Source organism: Embiotoca jacksoni, unplaced genomic scaffold (genome assembly GCF_022577435.1).
Source record: "Embiotoca jacksoni isolate LCO1_2020_lvr unplaced genomic scaffold, fEmbJac1.0.p SCAF_8, whole genome shotgun sequence".
Taxonomy (NCBI): Eukaryota; Metazoa; Chordata; class Actinopteri; family Embiotocidae; genus Embiotoca; species Embiotoca jacksoni.
In genome coordinates, this window is record NW_027185436.1 from 1,005,866 (window position 1) to 1,030,617 (window position 24,752).

Below are 24,752 nucleotides of genomic sequence, written 5' to 3' on the forward strand. Positions count from 1 at the left end.
TGTCTATGTACTTTTAGTCTGAGGCTGTTTTAAAATATTTCTTCAACATACAAGGACATTTTAGATAATTCCCTTCCTACAAGTTTTGTAGCAAAAGTGTTGAAATGACTCATTTCTGTTTCAACATGAATGTATCCCTGTGCACAAAGCCTGATTCATAAAAAAAAAGTGTTGTCCCACTTTGTTGTGGAAGAGAGTAATTAGCTCGCACAAAGGCCTGACCACAACTGCATCCAGCACCTTTCAAATGAACTGGAACACTGACTTTGAGCCAGCCCTCATCACTTAACATCAGTGTTGGATCTCTCTAAAGCCCTTGCAGTTGAATGGAAGCAAACTACTCCAGTTAGGCTCCAAAATCTGGTGGGAAACTTTACCAGAGTAGTGAAAGTTGTTATAGCAGCATATTATAACTATGATTTTGGAATAACTTGTTATGGGGATAATATTGATACTGGCATTACTGTAATCCAACACTCAGCCTTTCTTACCAGATGACTCTACACAGATGGAACCATGGCGATCATCTTCTATTGATTTAATACCATGTATCATAAACCTTAGAAATGGAGTGATTATCTCTGTATTCGGGGACTTTTTACTTTGGGCTATGTATTACTGTGTGTAGGCCTAAAAGAGAAACATACTTTTCCAGGAGCACACTCTGTCCCATCGAGAGGTGGCCCCTTCTTGGTTTTGCAGAAATAAGGGTTGTCTGGATGACTGCACCAAAGCTGTTTACACGGATCGAATGTACGAAACTGAAATGCAGACAAAAGAAAAAGTCAGGTAACTAAAGCATAACATTGAAACTTGAATCACTGCCTTGCGGTTGAATACCTCTGCCAACCAGTGAAGTTGCAGTTTACATCCATGTCTGGATGTAATAATAAATGCATAATACATTTAATGAACACTGTGAATGTGTTCAAATGCTTTGCAAATAAAGCTGATTCTCATAAAACCCTGAGCTACCATTTAAAAAAAAACAAAAATTCAGTAAGTCCCATTTCACATGTGCAGTTGCATCCAAATTTTGATTAACCCCCTTTTGCTGGACAGAATGTCAAAACCTTGAAGTTGTTTAAATGATAAATGAATAAATAGCCATTTAAAACTTTTGGAAAATGATGTATCTCCAGAACATCTGCTGAGGACAAATACAATAACATTCCAGTAAGGCAAATATTACGGTTATGGCAAATAAGGTATGCTTTAACACTGGTTTGCCAGGAGTCAAACAAATCCATCATACAGCAATAGTTGGTTGGAATTTGATCAACTCTAAATTTGTCTGGGAATTTGAACCACTAAAGCATAATATCAACCACAATTCTAAGATGTCTAAGGTTGCCAATACTTATTAAATATGGGGTCATGAACTATTCTTGGAATAATGTACACACTGAACAGAGGGGGGGGGGGGGTGGGTGACTCATCGGCTCATCAGCTCAGTTTTTACAGATCTGTCATCATTATCTTTTACAATTTTTACAAAATTTAAAAAAAAATTTAGAATCATATTCCTGACTATATTCGGTTCTGTCTGGTTTGCGCTTTCTTGTCATCTAAGCCGTAAAATACTGGCATGACATCAATAGAGCCAAGTTCATTTGTTATTCAATTCACCGACATTGGGGTTAGTGATTGAGAACTACTTCCTCTTTACACCTCATTTATTAGGACTTGAGAGAAAGATCTAAGATATTTTAACACCTGAATCCTGCAGATATTAATACAGCTTTCTGAACATGTATAATAAAAATACGTCTGCCTCTTTAATCTTGTTCAGTTGTTTAGGGGAGTCAGTTTTTTGCAGCGGCACACAAGATCAAGATATAATGTTTCTTTTGTTTTGAAAGACACAAACAAAAACCTTTTGAACAAAATATTTCCACTGAGCTCTGATACACAACTGCTGTACACCAGCCCCATCACTTCAATTGCAGCTATGGCTCTCTGTTTTTGTTTTGCTTACATGGAGGGCAAACTAAGGGGTCATGAAAACAGGCTGCTGCAAAGGCTATTGGTATGTTGGCTGACTTCATTGTTGAAAAATCCCATGGTAAAAGAAAAACATGATTGTAGTGCATTTGATTGATTGCAGGTCATCGCTTTAATCTCTCTCAGTGTCTCAACTATAGTTGAAGCGATGGTAGTCTCTGAGCATACCAATTAGTTAAAGCTGCTGCAATCGTTTCAAAATTAACCAGAGGCCACTCCAGTGCATTGACTGCAAACAATTCCCTATGTAGTGACCCACACCCACATATTCACACAGGGAATTTAGGTTAGGTCTGCAGGGACTGAAATGCTATTTTGATGTACTGATACAGAATAAATTAATCTCTCTTTCTATGAAATATAAAGATCTTCTCTAGTACCCGTGCAGAAATGCTGCACATTTTTTTTCTTACGTACTCTATATGGATTTTTTTAAACAAATTTAAAGCAAATACTTGTTTTCTATCTAACATTGACACATCACCGCATTCTAAGTTTAAGCACAAATGTGCTTAACTAAACTTTCTGCAGTTGCGTATCGGAATTCCCTCATCCATCATTGACTTGCTTTTTGCTCTGATTTTGAAATATCTACCCACTGTAACCACTGAGAGAAATATACATATTTTTAGCTTTAGCTGTTCACCAGCTAGTCACTAATGGTGTCTTTGTGAAGCTTGGATCAAATCAAATGAAAGTGTTAAGAATGACAGCAATACACTAAAAATACATTTGTGGGGTGGAAAGTGAAATAATGTATCTGACTGTAGTGCTGCAACCTAGGTTGATGTATATGATTTTAAAAATGACTAATCTGAACTGAAACCTCTTCAAGGCTGAGGCAAGATGAGGATTGCAATGCATTTTTTTATTTTCCTTAATTTATCTGTAGCGACACCTTTCACACTGTTTTCACTGTTTTTTTTAAACGGGTCTCCATTATCACCACCCTAATGACACGGTATGATTGATTAAAATGAGAAAATCAGCACAGTACTTAATGTTCATGGTCTTAACCTTCTGTTCAGACCATCACAAGACAAATTCAGTAACTGCAGAACACAGTACATTACTTCTGACTAAACTGCAAATAAACAGGACAAGCATATAGAGTTTATCAATGTAATATGTATTATGTAATATATAAAACCAGATGTAACTAATCAGTTAGTACAACTTGAAGCCTGTCTGAAAGACATAAAGGCCTGGATGACCAAAAACTTCCTGCTTCTAAATTCAGACAAAACTGAAGTTATTGTACTTGGTCCTAAACACCTCAGAAACTATTTCTGTAATCACTTAGTTACTCTGGATGACGCTGTCTTGGCCTCCAGCAAAACTGTGAGGAACCTTGGAGTCATATTTGATAAGAATTTGTCCTTTAGCCACCATATAAAGCAAATCTCCAGAACTGCCTTCTTTCATCTACGTAATATTAATAAAATCAGGAAAATCTTTCCTCAGTGTGACGCAGAAAAACTCATTCATGCATTTGTTACTTCTAGACTAGATTATTGTAATTCCTTGTTGTTAGGATGTCCAAATTACTCATTAAAAACCTGCAGCTGATCCAAAATGCTGCAGCAAGAGTACTGACGGGATTTATCAAGAGAGATCACATTTCTCCAGTTTTAGCTTCTCTTCACTGGCTTCCTGTGAAATCAAGAATAGAATTTAAAATTCCCTTGATGACTTACAAAGCCCTACATGACCAGGCTCCATCATATCTTAGAGATCTTATAGAACCATATAATCCCAGTAGAGCACTTCTCTCTCAGTACGCTGGTCTACTTGTGGTTCCCAGAGTTTCCAGAAGTAGAATGGGAGGCGGAGCCTTCAGTTTTCAGGCTCCTCCCCTGTGGAACCAGCTCCCAGTTTGTGTTGGAGGGGCAGGAACCCTCTCTAGCTTTAAGATTAGACTCAAAACGTTCCTTTTTGATAAAGCCTATAGTTAGGGCTGGCTCAGGTAGACCTGAACCAACCCTTAGTTATGCTGATATAGGCCGAGGCTGCTGGGGGACCTCGTTACATGCTGAGCTTCTTTTCTTTCCTCCTACTCTTTAACTGACTCATAACTCATCATCTTTTTCTCTCCCATAGCTTTTTCTTATTGTCTGTTGTCTCCATTCAGTTCCCTCGCTCACGTAGTTTCTGCTCTTTCTTTTGCAGATGTCCCGTCATGGAGCTGCATGTCTCTGCCCTGAGCTTGTCGTCTCCACCAACAGTTCTTCTCTTCTATCTCTATGCTATCCTTTTCTCTCTCTGCTCTCCTCTCACCCCAACCGGTCGAGGCAGATGGCCGCCCACCTCTGAGTCTGGTTCTGTCGGAGGTTTCTTCCTGTAAAAGGGAGTTTTTCCTTCCCTCTGTTGGATATTTTTCTCCCTTAAAGAGGAGGTTTTTTTTCCCTTCTACCTTTATGTGGGAATTATTGCATTGTTGGGTTTCTCTGTATAATATTGTAAAGTTTTGCTGTAAGGACTTTAATGTGTTAAGTGCCATGGAATAACCTGTGTTGTGATTTGGCGCTATATAAATAAAGTTGAATTGAATTGAATTGAATTAATAAAGGAAATGCAGTTCATGGCCTGATGTAAAATAATTGTGCTTAAATGTATTGTTTCTTAGGTCAGTCTGATTCATCTTGATACAGATTTTAGATTATATTTTACAGCCCTTCTTTCTGACGATCATCCAGTTTGAGAGAACAACCAGCAGTAACATTCAAGTCATGATTTTTTTTTTCTTATTCCTAAGGTTATTTGTCTCAAATCTCTCAGCAGACAGTTGGTTAAAAAGGAAAACAGGGCGAGGATGCGAGTCAGTTACAGTGTGAACAGTCACATGTTTTGCTATCCAACTGAGATATGGAGGTAAACTAACCCAGCCTTAATTAATCCAGATAAACATGCAGAATTTGTCAATACATGGTTAGTTAATAGATTTTATAACATCACTACACCATCATTAGGGCAAGGGGACACCTGACTATAATTACATTCCATTAAAAGTAATGTATTGTAATGTATTCTTCAGAATCTGATTAATTGGCAACCTGTCACACACAGATGTCACAAAAAAGAACACATACATGTACTAGTGCAAGTGTGCATAGTGTAAACAGTATATGTAGCCTACTACAGTAAATACAAATAACTGTGTTAATGTCACGCGTTAGACGTGATGAGTTCACAGATATGCAAAATAGGATTATATAGTTCAATGTGATGTGTAGTCTTATGGTGTGTAGATGTTTTTATTCTTTCAGCTGCAACCCTGGTGGTGTCAGATGGGCAGGAGAACAAATTAAAAAAAAGTTAAATATATAATACTAAGCGGTAAATAGGCTTACTTTCATATTTTATAAATACAAAATGTACAAGGCTCAATCAGTCTCTGTTGCAGGATAATATTAGTATACAAAAGCACAATTAAAAATAATCTGCATCTCTAATTAAAGTCATAATGAAAAGCCAACAGGGGATGCCAGTCTCACAGCACAAAAGACCCTCTCACTATCAGCACCCTGAGCTCTACGGGATCTTCAACAATTGGTGATTCCATTTTCCAAAAGAATTGATTGGTGCTTTGAAATATTTTGATCTGTTATCTCAAACTTCTGCAACATGAGTTATTATTGAACTGTATTCCATTAAGAAGTGGACCACTTTTGTAATCCTGAAAACCCAGAGTTAAACCTGAAGTTACCTTGCCATGCTCAAATCCTGCTTTGTAATACAGGCCTCAGGAGGTTCAAGTAAATAAAAAAGAGCTCTGATACAGTGGCTGGTTACAAAAAGCAAACCAAACTAAATTTAACTGAATCCAAAAAAGCAAAGCCCAAACAACAAAGTGAAAAAGCTTATCATGGAGGTGAAAGTTAAATGGCTGCGGGTCGACACCCGAGAATACAAGAATGGAGGCGGGGGCAGAACATACACAAAGAGCCTGACATGATGACAGAGAGGGGGACATACTAAATATGCTTAGGCAAATAGGACAATAAGGAGCAGAGTAAAGGTTCGGAAAGAAACAGCAGGAACCTATTAAACCTTTGTTAAGCCTCTATCCCCAGTGGGGAGGGTTAACCAGGAGTCTAATGAAATTCAAAATGCTTTTGAAGAAATGTCAACTTTAATGTTAAATAAAAGGCTTAGTCATTAAGTGACCATCTTAGGAGCTATTCCAAGGTTTCTGTCCAGTCCTTAAACATTCCCTTTGTTCAAAAATGTCAATCCAAATAACTCATCGCTTTAAAATTTTGAGCGTTTCTGAGGTTAGTAACCAGAACATTTTTGAAAGGGCATGATTTGTTTGTTTTTTGCAAGGCCTGATATGATCAATATCATAATTTAACAATTACTTATCAGTTGCTGCAGTTTCTGACTTTTTAATCCCACGTCTGAACTATGTTTTGTAATAAACACTTTATATCATCGCCAAGCCCAAGATAAGGAGCCATACAGACCCTTATTTGCATTTTTAACCGTTCAGCATTGAAACAATCCATAATAACAATCCCTTGACAAAAATAAAAGATATAATAAAATATTTCCCTTATCTCGCAGGGAGACAGATCAGCTTTATTTCTGTTCGCAGCTCTAATGAGCATCTTTGCTGATCTGCTGAAGAGTTGTACTGTAAATAATGGTAGAATAATTATGACCCTGCCATCTGCAGATAACGAAGGAGCTAGCAGGTGGGACTGTGGTAAAATAAGCAGATTTCTGTTTGAAGTACTCACTAATCTAGGATCTGATTCTGCTCACGTGAGTCTGCTCATATTAAATAGTCAGTTTCCCTGAAGGCTGCCTCAACATCTCTTGCACATCTTTCTGCAAAAACCTCACCAGAACCTCTTTGCTCATCTCAAGTGTAATTTCTAAAGCTTGACAAAGTTTCAACTGCGTAAAAATTATGTCTCAGTTTTTGGAGAACATTTTAACTTGTGTTTTTATGCATTTAAAAAAAAAATTGCTACTTTTTCCCCTTTTTTTAGCTAAGAGACACCATTTTGGGACACGTCACACTGTGCAGGAATTGGGCTGTACTCACTGAGGTGCAGATCTTGTAGCCAACTCCAAAGTCAAATCGACACTGCTCATCCATTGAATAGTTGATGCCTGGAAGTTCAGGAAGTTGTGGCCAGTCGTGTTTGAAGGGGTCATCCAGAAGACAATCATACGTGCTGTGAGGAGATGAGAAGAGGCAACACTGATGTCAAACACTGGACGAGAACTTTATATTTTCATTCCGATGAAGGTGAACTACATGATTTGTAATGTAAATTCTCAAATAGTGGCTAGAAACTTTTATCATAAATACAAGGTTTCCTCATCATCAAATCTATCAGTAGAACAAATTAGTCCTGTTATACTTGACGTTCAAAGTTTAGCAGAAACACATTTTTAATTTGTTAATTAGTTTCAATCGTGTTAACTTTGGTACTGAGTTATAGCAGCATAATACTTCCTGCAGATATGTTTCAAATGAAAAGCTTTTCAGAAATTCAAAGGGTATGTTTTTTTACTATTTCATGTTGGCTTTAACAATGAAACATCTACAAAAAAGGTATGTTTTTTTGGCAGTAGTTTAAAACTGGAAAAAAATAAGAAAGATTTATGAATATGGCAGGACATTGTTGTACTTATGTAGTAAGTGGTGTACAAAATGAATATTATGTAATATTTATCATGTAAGCCACTACCATACAACCAACTCCAACATCTCACTGTTTTTTTTTTTTTTTTTTTTTTTTTTGCATGGACCAAACCTACAAACGCAGATGTCTGTCAATGTATAGGTCCGTTCGTTTTCAACTTCTGCTGACTTCGACTGACTTGATGTCGGTGATTGCAGGGATGGAGTGTGTGTGTGTGTGTGTGTGTGTGTGTGTGTGTGTGTGTGTGTGTGTGTATATATATATATGTATATATACATTCTTACATTATTAGAACGTAACCTGCCTCATTGATGATCCTGTGGTATCATAAAAGTTTGCAATACTATATGGATTTTTGTCAGCAGTGCATTCAATTGTAATAGCCAGAGGCTGCTCTAAAAACTGTACTGTATCGTGATTGATTGCACACTGCCACTCATCTCATTGATGCACTGTCAATAGTTTGATGCTCATGCTCCTCTAAACTTTCAAATTGATTCTTTTACAGCTGAGTGAAAAAAAAAATCAAAGTCACCGAAGTAAACCAGGCCATATATGCATTGTTCTAAGTCAAACATGCCCTCTCATTAGAATTCCATCATAATGTATTATAATTTAGTGATTATTATTACCTGCCCTTATTTGAAAAGCCAGATTATTTGTCTCTGCAGGATCAAAGTTGTGCTCCATGTTTCATTGCTTCAAATTTCCAGTGGATGAAAGTTGAGTCAGGTCAGTTTATGGATATGGTTTATGTGCAGCACATTTATACACAACACACACTGACCAAAGTGCTGCACATCAGATATAATTACATTAAATTAATAATTTAAAAACAGATTAAGCGATAGAAACCAAAAATTTAAAACAAGTTAAAAGAAGTTAAAACAATATGATGACAAAAAAAAAAATCACCAAAGATTTTCTGGAGCAGTCATTAAAAACGTAGAAAAAAAACAAATAGATCCTTTACATAAATTTGACTGCAGGGTGCCATAGAACTGAGACAAAATTAAATATTATCAAGTGACAATGCCAGTTGGCGAGGGACTGTGCACCAGAACCTCAGTTTTGTTTTGAGTGAGATTGAGAACATTTTACAAAAACTAAGTTTTAACATCATCCATCATCATCCATCTTCAATTTACTAAAGAATTTACTAAAGAGTTAGTGTCTCGTTTCAGCGATAGGTATATGTGTATCATCAGCCTAAAATCATTAAGCAATATGATGTCTTTTAAAAATTGGTCCGAGACAACATATTAAAAAAACAGAATTGGACCTGAAATGGACCCATGAGATATACCACATGTTAGAGGTCCAGACTGAAAAGAGTAATCACCAATAGTAGCAGAAAATGATCTATCAGGCAGATAAAACTGAAACCAATATAGAGCAGCATCACAGATACTGATGCACTGCTCAAGACAGAATATATGAATTCCATGGTTTACTGTGTCACATGCAGGATGAGTTCAAGCTATGCAAGGACAGCAGGATAAAATAAACTTTGCAGATTACTCTTTCAGTCTTAATTAACGACTGAAAGACAACTTGCTCCTTTACCTTGGACTGGTCTAATGTCTAAAGAGGACAACAGACAATTGATAATCATTAGCACATGGCCCAATTACACCAAAAACCTATTTAAGATGACCAGAAGAAATGCAATCTGTGGTTTTCAGTTGATTAACCCTTTCAGCTGAGAGGCAGACGAGCTTAAACTGATATTAGACAACTGAGAAAGTGGCCAAGATGGATGGGCACACATAATTAGGGTAAGACAAGATTTTCAGGGAAAACCAGTGTTGTGTTTATATTTTTGCAGGGTATATGGATGGACCGTGTATGAACTGCCAGAGTAGAAGCTTTTAATTTGAAACAAGGGAGTTTAATTCGAGACAGACACAGGAAGTTGGGTAATTTGGCCAACCAATACTGTGGCTTTTTTGTGACAGACATTACGTTGAAAGGGCTGGCCCAGCTGTTGCGGTCTGCCACACATATTTAATGTATGTTTTGTTGTTTTTGTACTCATTTTTTTTAAATTATTTAAATACATAAAAACTGATCAGTAACATGAAAAAAAAGTAAGTACACCCCACACCTATTGTACCTTTAAATACATAAAAGAAAAATAAACCTGTCTTTGTTAAACCTCTGACATGTAGGGACTAGCGTTCTCTCTGTTATAGAATTGTGTGTTACATTCTTGCCAAGATTTAAAGACCTCTCTAAGAACCAATACTTGTGGATCCCATTAAGTAAGGAATTTATTAAGTTCTCCAAATTATTTGAAATAAATAATTTCACTGTAAAGTGGCAGAGATTTAAAATGACTCCAATTTGTCACTATTCTCCACATTACATTAAAGAGTGGTAAAAAAAAATGTCTGCAAGCTGGTGTGAGAGACTGGTAGACAATTATAGCAAATGCCTTCATGAAGTTATTTCTACTGAAGAGGGCAACATTAGCTCCTGGGTGTATTTACCTTTTTATAGAAGAATATTATATGGATCTTTGAATAAATCATTGAAAATGGTAATTTACCTTACGGTTGTGTTAAATTGTATCACCTTTATCTTTAGGGACTGTATCAAAAAGGATCAAATCCGTGCTTATCTAAGTATGACTAAAAAGACAATATCCATGGGGCAATAGTCCTACTCTCCAGAAAAATACTGAGTGCTGTTTGTTAGCACCCTCCCACTTTGCTGTCAATATTTACTTTATAGTAAATTGACAAACTCACTGGATGTATCTCTTCAGCTCCTGTCCGCTGCACATGGACCAGTGGTATCGATGGAAGGCTGCCTGCACCAGAGGGGCCATCACGCTTCCCATCGCTGTTTCGTCTCCGCAGCGGTTGCCCTGGCCATCGTGCTCCATACCCAATCTGTTCCCACAAAAACAAACAAGCAAATATTTACTAACACTGCAAGATAGCCAGATATGTCTAATCCCAAGTAGTCTTCAGTAAATAAGCCTCCTTTACTCCATTGACTCCCAGTATAAAATTGTGTTATAAGTAAAGGCCAGAAGTGCTAAATAACTTAAAGGTCCTATATCGTATAAATTCAGATTTCTAGAATTAAGCACAATATAAACACTGAAATTCAGCAACTGTGCCATTTGACTTTTATATAATTCCATATAACATCAAATATAGCATGAGTTTGTGATGCCACACATGCTCATGTTTAAATTCAAATTTATAAATAACAAATCAAAATGTATGTATTCACCTTGAGGACAGCAGAGATTGCCGCAGGCGCTTTTGGAAACATGACCTCAACTCAAACTTACTTTATAGTTACTTTGGATTGTAATTGCTGGTGTTATACTTATATACTTATGCTGACAAACTATAAAATTGTGTACATGACAACATGTTCAGACAAAAGTAACAGTGACTTCCCTTGAAGTGTATGTGCTACTGTATGTGCCTGCTGCGTCATGACTGATCACAGGCATTCCAGACAATGCTTGTGATTAGCCCAAAGATGTGAGTTTCAGAAGTGTTTCAGAAGCTGTTCTCCACTCTGCTAAAAATAACTCAATCAGTTTTTCACCAAAGCCACGTCAAGCTGCACAGAACAGATTAGCCGGGCAGGAAAAAAGACAGGCATGCCATAGAGCAGGGGTGTCAAACATACGGCCCGCGGGCCGGATCCGGCCCACCAGGGGGTCCAGCTCGGCCCGCCGGATGACTTTGCTAAGTGTGAAAATTACAGAAAGACATAAATTGCATTTCTATGAGAATATGGAGGTTTATGAGTACAATTTTTTTAATCGATCCAGTAATTGCTTCAAAAACAGCGTAAATGTGACATCTTTACTGGTCTGGCCCACTTGAGATCAAAGTGGGCAGTATGTGGCCCCTTAACTAAAATGAATTTGACACCCCTGCCATAGAGCATGCAGTTAACATTCAAACTAAAACACCCTGTGCAGAATTCTGATTGTATATCACATCATAACATAATCCCTTTACCCCTTTAGTCTTTCAAGTAGGAGAAGAAATGCATCCTCCTCTCGCTAAAAATCAATTTATGTGAAATATAGATACAAAATAATTATGAGGATGAATGTATCTTTAACAACTAAACCACAGCCAACTGGATTAAATTTGTCTGAAGGCTACAGCACAACAAATTGGGAAATAACAACAATAAACACAATGAATACAGATCCAAAAAAAAGAAACAATTTAACTCGGTAGCCTACTTAACGATGCTCGAAGCACAACATCAAAGAAAAATGACCAAATCAACAAAATCGGACAGACTAAACCTTCTGCTTCTGAAATGCTCCCAGTGTGGTGGTAAGGCTTGTGGAGGACTGAACAAAACAGTACCTTCCATACTGAAACATACCCTATATGTATTATGAGATCTATATGGAAACATTTTGTTTTCCTTTGCTTTGCTCTAGATTGTAACTGGAAGTGAATAGATTCTCAGCACGGCTGATAAAGTGGGAATCTTGATCATTTTGTAGTTTTATGTAGCCTACTGATATATTTAACATTAGTAACTGAAAGTGCTTAACTGAACTTATAAAGTCGTTACTGTAATTTTTATTGATATCAATGAACTGAGCATACAATGCTTAAAATAGCAACACAAAATTGGTATATAATAAAACAGATAGTAAAGGTGCTTCCCTTTGTTTAACAATTTGAATTTGGCTCCTATTGACTTCAGCTATTTTTAACAGTGTTGTTTCAAAGTTTAATGCTACATTTTGCTTTCACCTCAATTCATAGATTTTAACTCACTGAAAGACAGATGACACAAAGAATGCATGTATTGTTCTACACCATATCATACAGCCTGAAGAGAAAACTAAAAGAAAAAAAAGCTTCCATAGAAGCTTTATATTCTGTACCGTCTTTGCTATGAATGATAGGTCACATTTTACTAGCATAACATCAGTAAATACCTCATCTGCAGATGAGGTGTCGATACTGTATGTTTCAATGTGACTGAACTGCCATTATTACAACTGTATATTAAAATCGGCATAAAAGATGATTTTTTTTTTTTTCTTTTCTTTTTTTTTTCAGATGATGAGTGCACTTATTGGATTCTGCTGAAAATGTTGCCTTTTAAAAAAATATGCCTTTAAGAGTTTGTTCGACTGACCAAACATCCCCATATCAAGATCATGGGATGCGCTTAAAAACATTGTTCTTACCCAAATAGTTTTCAAGGTAAATTACCAACATCTATGCATAGTTGTATTAGTTTGACATAAAAAAAAAAAAAAAAAAAAAAAAAAAAAAAAAAAAAAAGCATTTGTCTGTAATTAATACACCCTCCTTAAGGGAAAGTGATGTAATTATTTGGTTTGTTATGAAACTTGGTCATTTTGCAAAGTATTCACAACAATACTGGTATTAAGATATTTAGACTATATTTGTAATTGGCTAGCAGATTTCTATTAAACTACAATTAGCACCTCAGTTATGTGCCTCCACCAGCCAGTCAAGTTACGTGCAGTTTTCATTCATGTTTATCCAGACTTCTCAGAAGTTCCTGAGATATGTTCATGAGCATGAGACTGACGTAAGTAATTGGACCAAATATGCACTGCATCACTTCAATGTCACCCTGTCTGTCCTTTGCTGCTGATGAAATTAAACTATTTTGACTTTTATTTTATTGATATAACACCAAAGTCATAACAAAAGTCATCTCAGCCCTCTGAGGTGGCTGTTGAGCCTCTGTTGGCTTAAACTTTGTAGTTAAGTAGAATAACAATTTGTCTGAAATATTAGCAGGATGCATGTGTTCAAATGGACTATATTTTTAGAAACCTTTTGCAGAGCATTCAATGATATTCAAAATAAGATAAACAAAAATACAGAAACAAAAACTAATTAGTCTAGATCTTTACTGTGATTACACTGAAGTCACATTTCAAATATATTTTTTCTGGATATAGGCTAATGTCACGAGTAATTTGATGTACCTAGAGACGAGGGATGACTCATACTAAGACAGCTTGCCCCATTCATCGCGTGGTAATAATACCACAAGTCTGAGGAAATAATGGTCTGACACTATTTCATGACATCTTTGAAAAATGCCATTAAACAAAACATTCTAACCTTGGCAACTGGTTAATTAAAACAAAGAATGTGCATATCTGTTCTTGGTTGTCTTACCATGAGTGAATACTGAAGGCATTAGTGTGAGAGTCAAATTAGGAGCCACAGGATCCTGTAGCCCAGGGAAGCCAATTACTGGCACTTTGCTTAAATGCAAATGAGAGACAGTATTCACAGCACTTCACTTTTTCCACATTTTGTTGTTACAACCTTATTCCAAAATGGATTAAATTATTTTTTTTTTCCTCAAAATTTTACACACAATACCCTATAATGACAAAGTGAAAAACATTTTTTTTTAACTTTTGCAAATTATTAAAAATAAAGAACAAAAATATAACACGTACATAAGTATTCACAGCCTTTGCTCAATACTTTGTTGAAGCACCTTTGGCAGCAATTACAGCCTCAAGTCTTTTTGAGTATGATGCTACAAGCTTGGCACCTATTCTTGGGCAGTTTCTCCCATTCTTCTTTGCAGGACCTCTCAAGCTCCATCAGGTTAGATGGGAGCATCGGTGCACAGCCATTTTCAGATCTCTCCAGAGATGTTCAATCGGGTTCAAGTCTGGGCTCTGGCTGGGCCACTCAAGGACATTCACAGAGTTGTCCCGAAGCCATTCCTTTGTTATCTTGGCTGTGTGCTTCGGGTCGTTGTCCTGTTGGAAGATGAACCTTTGCCCCAGTCTGAGGTCCAGAGCGCTCTGGAGCAGGTTTTCATCAAGGATGTCTCTGTACATTGCTGCATTCATCTTTCCCTCGATACTGATTAGTCTCCCAGTTCCTGCCACTGAAAAACATCCCCACAGCATGATGCTGCCACCACCATGCTTCACTGTAGGGATGGTATTGGCCAGGTGATGAGCAGTGCCTGGTTTCCTCCAAACATGACGCTTGGCATTCAGGTCAAAGAGTTCAATCTTTGTTTCATCAGACCAGAGAATTTAGTTTCTCATGGTCTGAGAGTCCTTCAGGTGCCTTTTGGTAAACTCCAGGTGGGCTGTCTTGTGGCTTTTACTGAGGAGTGGCTTCCATCTGGCAACTCTACCATACAGACCTGCTTGGTGGAGTGCTGCAGAGATGGTTGTCCTTCTGGAAGGTTCTCCTCTCTTCACAGAGCAACGTTGGAGCTCTGTCAGAGCGACCATCGGGTTCTTGGTCACCTCCCTGACTAAGGCCCTTCTCCCCTGATCGCTCAATTTGGCCGGGCGGCCAACTCTAGGAAGAGTCCTGGTGGTTCCAAACTTCTTCCATTTACAGATGATGGAGGCCACTGTGCTCTTTGGGACCTTCAATGCTGCAGACATTTTTCTGTACCCTTCCCAGATCTGTGCTTCGATACAATCCTGTCTCGGCAGTCTACAGACAATTCCTTGGACTTCAAGTCTTGGTTTGTGCTCTGACATGCACTGTCAACTGTGGGACCTTATATAGACAGCTGTGTGCCTTTCCAAATCATGTCCAATCAACTGAATTTACCAAAGGTGGACTATTTAGTTGTAGAAACATCTCAAGGATGATCAGTGGAAACAGGATGCACCTGAGCTCAATTTTGAGTGTCACGGGAAAGGCTGTGGATACCTATGTACATGTGATTTAAAAAATATATTTTTTAAATAGATTTGCAAAAAAAAAAAAAAAAAAAAAAAAAAAAATTCACATTATCATTATGGGGTATTGTGTGTTGAATTTTGAGGACAAAAATGAATCTAATCCATTTTGAAATACGGCTGTAACAACAGAATGTGGAAAAAGTGAAGCGCTGTGAATACTTTCTGGATGCACTGTATCTATGATTTGCTAAGTGGTCCAGATGCGATGAAATCAAGAAATCTGAGCTAAATAAGAGAGATTGAAGGGGCAATATGCAAGATTTTGCATTTAAAACATACAAAAAAAATAACTGGAATTGTCCACAGAATGTTTGCAGTGTTCACATCATGTCTGTTTGTGTTGCACTCAGTCAGTGGCATGTCGGGCAAAATGTTTGAGGAAGCAAAATGAGACGTGACCTCTCATCAGGAGTCTCCAACCTTTTTTGTTCTGAGAGCTACTTTTACAAAATGAAAATGTCTGAGAACTATTCATGTTTAGTTGCATTTATTCACATAGCTGAGATCCACTCAAACCAGCTACATAAACACCTTTTTTGTGAACAATATCAATTTGATTTTCAACACGCACATTTTCTATCACAACAGGTTGAATGTAACATCATGGGCTTTTTTCTGTACGCATTTCTTTGTTTTCAATTGATGAAGTTATAGTCTCACCCACACTTTTCATGTTTAATCCTAGCCAGTCAAAAAACCAGTGACACAGAAAACCTCCTATCCAACAAATAGGAGGAGAACCAGCCCAGAGTGGTACCACAAACACCCACCCAATGCCTGAGCCTCTCAATCAATATATTGTGCTCAACAGTGTCAAAAGCCGCCCTAAGGTCCAATAGCACCAGAATGGAGCAATTACCCTGGTCAGCAGACATCATTAGGTCATTGGAGACTCTCAGAAGAGTGTTTCTGACGGAACCCAGATTTAAATTTATCAATGTTGATGTTGTGTGCAGTCAAGGTGGCAGTGAGTTGATAGGCAATGACTCTCTCTAAAAATGTTGCAGTTGGCTATCGGCCTGTAGTGTTGAATAAGGGATGGTTCAAGGTTAGTTTTTTTCACAAGTGGCTGTACGATTGCATGGTTCAAGTAAGCTGGGACAGATTGCAGGGGCAGATAGAAACTAGGCAGGGACCAATAGAGACCAGTACATCTTTAAGGAGGGAAGTTGGTAAGATGTCTACCGGACTTAAATAAGGTTTTACTTAAGGATCATTTTTCTTCCAAGTTTGTCTAAAAACATTATTTCCATTTTTATATAAACATAGTAACAGCTTTGGTTATTGTAACCGTTCCTCCTATTCATACTGGCCAAATAAAATCCCTTCACTGATTTATGCTAACATATCTGATATTACACTCAGTCAGAAACAATCTAATCAGTGGGACTTTTCAACCAGATCATCTTCCTTTCTCTTCCTCATGCAGCCACATCTCAGCTTACATCGTCCCTCTTTCTCTTAGTTGTTATTCAGCACAAGAGCTCGAGCTGCTGTCTCAGTCTTTTTGAATAGCTTTTTTTACTAGGATTTATGTTTGATATTGAATTGAAAGACTTCAAGAATTCCCTTTCTAGCATCACACCTCAGTACTAGAAAGCTGTGTATATTTACGACAAAGCCCCTGGTTACCACATTGCTTTCATATGATTTTTCTTGCTTCTGTCCTCTGCACCACCGTCCTTCCCCTCTTTACAAGTCATGTCATTTTCAACAAGTGCAAACAAAAACAAGTAAAGACTTGGGTAGGTTCCATCCTGCAGATGGTGTTCAGATCTGCTGAATTCAAATATTCTAAACCCTCATCTGCCTCAATCCTGACTGATAATGCTTAATATGCAAAGCTATCTGATGTTGTTGATGTTGCCAGCCTCGCTCCAAATTATAATCCCTTATCTCTTAAATCCTGACATCGACAGACTTAACTCTGTTCCCTATCCAACAGGACTCACTCGGCTCCAGGACTAGTTGCTGTGGACAGCTGGCAGACAAAACAATTGCCTGCATGTGTTTCTTAACTATTCCCATTGTTTGCCTTCCTTTTCCTCTGAGCTTGTTAAAAGGTTTGGTTTTAACTACTCAAATCAAATCAGTCAAATTTCTGTGTTACTTGATTGAGTCAAACATGTTGAGCCTTTAAATTTGAGTGATCAGGTGCAAGATTTCCTTTCAGGGAATGCCAAACAACATGAGTCTAAACAAAATCTACTTGTTTGTTTAGCATGTTACTGTAAATTTCCTCAGTCACTCAATATGTGTTTATTTATGGTATTCCTATTAAAGTTTTTGCAGGCATTCACAGTGTTTCCAGCAGCTGTAAGTGTGTTACAAAGTGAAATATGTTGCTGGAAACATGATAATGATGTCATGCTTCGGACAGCTACTCAATAAGCAAACCATGAAACTCAATAAAAGCTAATAAGTTCGCTGTCAGGATCAATCTGCTTAAAGGTCCCCCGTGTCATCTAACATACAGATCACATGGAAGAAAGCACCCAGAAAGCTGTGGCATTAAACAGAAGGACAATAATTTCCCTCCCACTATACAACACAGTGTCACCTTGGGAATAGGAAAGGGTGTGTTTATGAGCTCTAAGTACTTACACGGACAAAGAAGGAAGGACATAACAAGAGGAACCTACACATGTCCGGTCTCGTGAGCCACAACAAAGGCTGAGGAAAAGCCATCTTCGTGGTTAAGGGTGCAGCTCCGGACTGGGTGGCACATTCCTGTGACTGGAGCATAACCTGAAGGAAGAAGAAGGAAGGTTATTCTAAAACATTTCAAAATATATCTGCAGAGTGTATTTGTGTAATGTGTGTTTACGTGTGTCACATGTGCATCATGATTGCTATGATGCATGTGATAATGAGCACTGCTGCAAAATAGAAAATACATATCAAAACTATAGCAAGAGGGGAGGGCACAGTGAGAGATTCAACACTGAAGGGAGAAAGAGCTATATGTCTTGTCTGATTCATGATTATTATTTTGACTATTGCTTCCCTACTATTCCCTGCTGTGCATTAGTTTCAGGATGTTGCATACATCTCTCAGACCTGTGGCCATAGATAACTAACTATAGAAGCTACAGATAGCAGCACTGACGAGCCACAGCAATGCCAATTACAGAATAAACATGTACTTCCTTGTGTTTTTTTGCCACTTCACTGAGTAACACACCAACTTCAGCTGCAACTTAAAAAATTGAACTTTTTTGGGTATCAAACCACAAGTATTCATTTACAAAAAGTAAAGCCCACACTGACACATTCACATTAGTGAATACAGATTTTGGCCAACCCAGCGAATATATATATTTGGCACAGTGCCATTTCTGATTGCCTTCCTGTTAAAATGTATTTATTGATCGTTTGGAAAGCAAATCCCAAATCAAATCAGTCTTTTCATGATTTCCTGTCTAAATAAACCATGGATTAATCGATGTTTCTTTTCTTCTAAGTGTTTCCTTTGAATCTCAGTTGTGCTCTGAGCAAAGATTATAATACATTAAACTAAAGCAAAGATAACAAAATGCTGCTGAAGCTAATCTGTAAGCAAACTCAATTGAGCTGACCTTAAATAGTTTACCTGATGCTGTATTTTAAAATGTCGTGTCTGTTTCTTTGCAGAGAATAAGATTAATCATGTTGAAGTCTCAATTAAACTTTTTTTTTTCAATTTCACTGAAAAAAACCTTCACATATATTGGTATTACACCTACAACTATTAAAACATATGCACAAAATAAGACTAAAAGAGACATTAAATTAAAAAAAAAAGAAAGACTGTAAAAGCAAAGAAACCCTGAAATGACCCAGCTATGTGGCATCCAGGGAGAGTAAAAAAACCCATGCATAAGTGACCGTTCATGCATTATGCTTTCCCGAGGGTGTAACTACCCTGGGAATTGGAGGAGGGCACCTTTTTAAAATCTAGCTTAGCCCCGCTTGCATTTACAGGTTGGGTGAATCTTTAATAGTTCCCTCTTTTGATCCAGCTTTCATCATTAATTACAGAATTATCTGATGAATATCCAGATTAGTTTATCTGATGGCCCATTTTATCATTGCTAACTAACAAAAGCTGCAGCAGAGAGCAACTTGGACTAATTTGCAGGCCTGCAGGATGCTGTTTCTTGGGGTCCACACACGTTAGTAGAAGTAGTATCACAAACCCCAATTGCTGTCCTAATATTAAGTTGAATCACTGATCATTTAAACCAGACTAGTTAAATCAGATCTCATAATCCTTGAGTTGAAGATGTTGTTTATACTTTTAGTAGCTTTCTTGCCTTGCCTTATTCTATTAACACATAATCAGACAGCTATGCATTAATGCCATACATTAGTAAACGCTTAGCGTATAGCAGCTTAGCGGATAGCAGCTTGGATTTATATTATGCTATAAAATAACTACTATTATGGATAATCCCTAATAAATATCTAAAATCCAGGAACCAGAATGTCCCAAAAAAAAGTCATTGTAGGAGGATCCAGTCATGATAGCAACATATCACCAGAGAATGACAAAAATTATACAATAGTGTTGGTAAAGGCTGAGAGGACAAGCACATTTGAAAGAAAAAGTAACTTTGGGGACAATGGCAGCGAGAAAGACAAAAATAATAGTGAAGACACATATTGAAGGCTACTAGAAATTAGTGAACTATTTTTACTCAAAACGGTCTCATAATATAACTGACATAAATGTGCATAAGAGCTAATGCAGAATTAAAGCCCACTGCTTTAATTATTCCCCTCATTTTGTTTATATCTAATAAGGTTTCAGAAGCATTTCCCCAAATGTACAGATCTGAAAGGCTTCACTGATCTCTGAGATTACGAATATATTGAATAATGAATGATGAACAGGGATCAACCTGTATCAGTCAGGGTCAAAAATAAACAAAGTCTTCAGGCAAACATGTCCTGGAAAGTCAAGAAAATATAGATGTGATTTAAATGATTGATGGGAGTTGACTTTTGTTGTTTTTAACCTCATGCCGTGGATATGTTTGTTTGTTTTTATAATGTTTCATGGATTAGATGTGCTATTTCTGGAGAGCAAAACCAGCATTTCCATTCCATCTTTACCAACATCCCCTTTATTGTCTGTTCACTGTTGGCGGGGTGAAATCTGGTCAGTGTCTTATTTTGGCCCATGTAAATCATTCAATTTCAAAACATGTCACACTCAAAGAGGGAAACCAAAAGGCAGAAGATTGTGGTTTATTTTCCCAGTATAGTTGAGCTTGAAATTGATGAAAGAATTCAAAATCCACATTTTCATTCATGAGTGTGCAAAACAAATAGCCAAAGCTCTCCTCTTTCCCCATATTGCACTTGGAAAGAATGAAAGGGAGCTTAAACAGACTTGGGTTTTGCATGGAAGTAAAAAGTCAGACAGTGGGATATTAATTAAAGTACCATGCTGTCTTTTTTTTTTTTTTTTTTTTTTTTTTTTTTTACGGTGCAATAGAAGAAACAGGGGAACTGATATGCGCTTTTGTTCTCGATTCACCATTCATAGCTAGCCAACATTTATTTCTTAGTTGTCAGAAGAAAAGGGAATCGTTGAATTAAATTATCAGGATGTCAAGAATAGTATTAAGGTATTGTAAAAATAGTCAATTTAAGTTTTCTAACACTCTTCTTCTTCATAAAAGCTTTGAAACACATGAAGATGTTAGAGCCCGGTTCCAGTCCTCCAATCAACAGCCCATTAAAGATCTAAAATAAAATAAAATAGTGTCATAATGAATAAAAAGTAATTTGTTCAAATTTTACCCAATGGACTGAACATTAGTAGTTGAATTTTTTTTCATAATTTCAGAGACCTAATAGAGAGAAAAAAATGGTCGTCAAGAATAGTAATCCTGCACCAAAGTCTACAAAGGCCCAGGGTCCTATATGTGTCCCCATAGGTACAATGCAGGGACAGGTGCGACAGGGATGCAAATAGGTGTGGCCAAGTTGTTCGGCATTTTGGTAAAAATACATAAATGTAAACCAAAAGTGTAGGCACGACTGTGGCGCAATGCTGAAGTAGGAGGAATAGATAATTACAAGGTATGTCATGGCCGACTATAAACACATCCAAATTATCAGCTCCTCTCTTTAAAATCATATTGTCACAGCATATTGTCAATTGCTACTGGCTGAAGATCGCTCCACCATCTAAACTTTACACAGGAGGATGAGGCTAATTTTGCTTAGAAAGAGGTAACTAATATTTTAAATGCCTCTTCTCCTGGTATCATGAGAAGCGGTTCAATGATATAAGACAAAATCCTGCCTCTTATAAATGCCAAACACTGACAATAATTAAAGGTCAAAGATTGCATCTCAATCATTAATTAAATGGACTAAGCTGCCGTGTGTAAATTGTCCAAACCTTTTGTGCTCAAATGGTGCCGTGTCAAACTCCATGGCCTTGCAAGGCTGGCTAGATTACCAAACCAGATGAGAAGATGAAAACATTTTCAAATTGTTTCCCCTTTATGTGTGAATTACAGGCAATTCATTTGTAGTTAACCCGAGTGCATTTCATATTTTATGGCTGAGATTAGCTACTGCATCGTGAGGCGCGACAACTGCCTGATTTACTTAAAATTCAAAAGACAAGAGTCAGCTTAATTTATTATATGATTAACTGAACTGAAAGTTTGCATTAAATCTAAAAAATCTTGTGTTCAGTTTATGTTTAGTGGCACGTCCCCTGTCTGGTGCAGCTGCTTTCACTTCATATGCTAAAATTGCAACTTAGCGCAAGCGCAGAGAAAAGCCCCTTGTACTGCACAAAACGGACAAATGCAGCCAGTGTTTAATCTATACGAATAAAATATTATTGAATGAATAATTACTTTTTTTTAATTTTATTTAACAGCTTTATTCCAAATGATTTGTTTGTATTTAAAAACTGCTTGCTTGTTTATTTTATTTACTATTATTTGCAACAGACAAGACATAAATCACTGTTGTTGCAAACTAACAAGCTCACTTTACGGACTGCAGGTTAGCAAGCAGGAAGAAATTGATTAAATGGCTTTAAGCCTTAAACTCAGTTCAGTTGAAGAGCCTCCATGCAGGAAATAGACCACTACATATAGTGTCTCCTGCCATGAATAAAGTACAGGTGTTATCAATTCATCCCCGAGCTGTCAGTCATGCTTCAATTATCCAGTGTACAATGTAAAACAGATGCAGCATTTTCTGCACATCAAGATACAAACACACACTGACCTTTTTCCATCTGCGGCAGGCCTTGTGGGGGGACACACCACTGTGAGCCCTTTAGTATTTTACCTAATGCAGTGCTTTACATATGAGTGAAGTGAATATGAAAGAAAAAAGATAAAAGGTTTTGTCTTTGAAAAGTATGGTACAGGGTTATTTCACTTACAGTATGCGTGCAGTTCATCATCTGCATGCAGTAATTGCCTGTCTAGTGACACTGAGGTGCTTCAGTGTGTTCCTCACTGGATCAAACCAAAAGTGGGTGTTGTCATTAAAATCTCCTTTCATTGTACAACTGTATGCTGAACATTATCTCGAAATTGAAGTAAATTAAAACAGGAGAGCAATAACTGCATATTTAGTTTGTTTTTTTGTTGATCTAGTGAAATAAATACCTAAACATGGCTACCTTACAATTAATACAAATACAATCTATAACCGGTGACATTAAAGCAATAGTAACCTGTATATAAAAGTATAATAGGTATCAGCGTTATCAACTTACTCCATTGCAAAAGTCCTGACAAAAAGTGACTCCAGAGTAACTTCTGTCAGTGAGATCTAATGGAAGAGGTCATGCATATTAAAGATGCCTGCCTCTTGGCACCTCATTTACACCATCTGTTAGTTTTCAAACAGTTAAACGAGCAGCTCAAATGAAATCACAACACAATAAAAGCTATCATTTATCTCATTGACTTATTGAAGTAAGAGCCTGTCGGAAGTCAGATACCGGGATGAAACAGGCAGGTGCAAGAGCGAATACAAAAAAATGCTTAAGGCTGTGCTAGAAATGATTAATAGTCAACATATCTGAAGTAATTTGGTTTTGTTTACATCTGTGCTCATACGTATATTAATCAAACTGAATTGAAACTAGTGCTGTGTTCCAAATGGTGTACTTGTGTCCTAATACTCACTATTTTGAGTGCATAAGTGCGTTCACACTGTCAGTACAGAAACATGCAGTGCACTATAAGTGCCAGGATGATGCACTCAAAAACAGTCCATTAAAGAAGTGTGAAACTTTGGACACTTTTCACCCTAAACGGTCGCCATCTCGGCTATGTAGAGGAAGGGGTGGGGCCACCGATGCAAAGGATTTTCAAAGTAGCCGTCTGAGGAAGCTGTAGCTGTTCATGAACACTGAACAAAAGTGTTTCTTTTTCACTGCTACTTCTGGACAGAAAATTCTGTGTTTATTGAGTGTTAAACAGAGGGCACAAAAACACATTGATTTCTGGATAAAATAATTAAAGCTGCAGATATTTTGGAGGGTGATGTGTTTACATGCTGAGGTCAGTGCAGAACAGTAGTGTGATTTGAAACAACACTACCCTGTCAAAATTCCTGCACTACAAAAGTAAGAGTCCTTTTGTGCACTTTTTTTTGAGATTGTACACATTTTGAGCACTATTTATTAGCGTACAACGGGAAGTATGTCATTTGGAACACAGCGCAACACTGACAAGAGCTATCAAGGGAACAGGAAGGCCCCAATCTGTTCTTGGTATTCACACAGTTAATACTTTTACTCCTATTTTGTGTTCTTTAAGTTGCTGCTATTCCCACAGGGGTCAGTGTTAATGAATTACCAAATACAGTACTACCTATGCTGTGACATAATTACACAGTAAATAAGAACACTGACAGTGTGACTTACACAGCAATAGAGACTGGCTCGTGCTTTCTATATTGCCAGATGTTGTGTCTATGTACCTTGGCTCCTATTCCCTTGACAACCACATGTCTGAAAGTATGAAATTCAGATTCAATTCCATTTCAATTCCTGCTTTATTTCTGACAGCCCCGGCTAGAGATGCTGCACTGTCTAATATTTCAGGTACAGAGCTGTCTTCCAGGTCACTGGTCATTTCAGATAAAGCTGGCTTTGTGTGTTTTGAGACTAACTCCACTTATGCCAGAATAAACTAGATGCACGAAACCATAGGTATTCTACAGGTTATTTTATTCACTATTGTTGTTATAAGTAACAACAATTGAAAAGCAGCGTCAAACTACAAGCAAACAACACCGGATTCATGGGCACGTAAAAGACTAAAATTAAATCATGCACCTTCAGTAAGACAGCTTTTGTGTTGTGGTTGCAGCTGGGAATC

At 37.3% G+C, this 24,752-nt stretch overlaps 1 protein-coding gene across 1 annotated transcript in view; it reads right to left on the reverse strand.

Annotated features, from left to right (window-relative positions):
* Positions 1 to 24,752, reverse strand: part of adamts3 (ADAM metallopeptidase with thrombospondin type 1 motif, 3) — a 145,971-nt gene that overhangs the window by 37,349 nt on the left and 83,870 nt on the right. Inside the window, exons 8-11 of the mRNA XM_069178498.1 lie at positions 18,036 to 18,141; positions 10,418 to 10,561; positions 7,058 to 7,190; positions 648 to 761 (exon numbers count right to left, since the gene is read on the reverse strand). Coding sequence (XP_069034599.1) covers positions 648 to 761; positions 7,058 to 7,190; positions 10,418 to 10,561; positions 18,036 to 18,141 — 497 coding nt within the window. The remainder of the gene's footprint in view (positions 1 to 647; positions 762 to 7,057; positions 7,191 to 10,417; positions 10,562 to 18,035; positions 18,142 to 24,752) is intronic.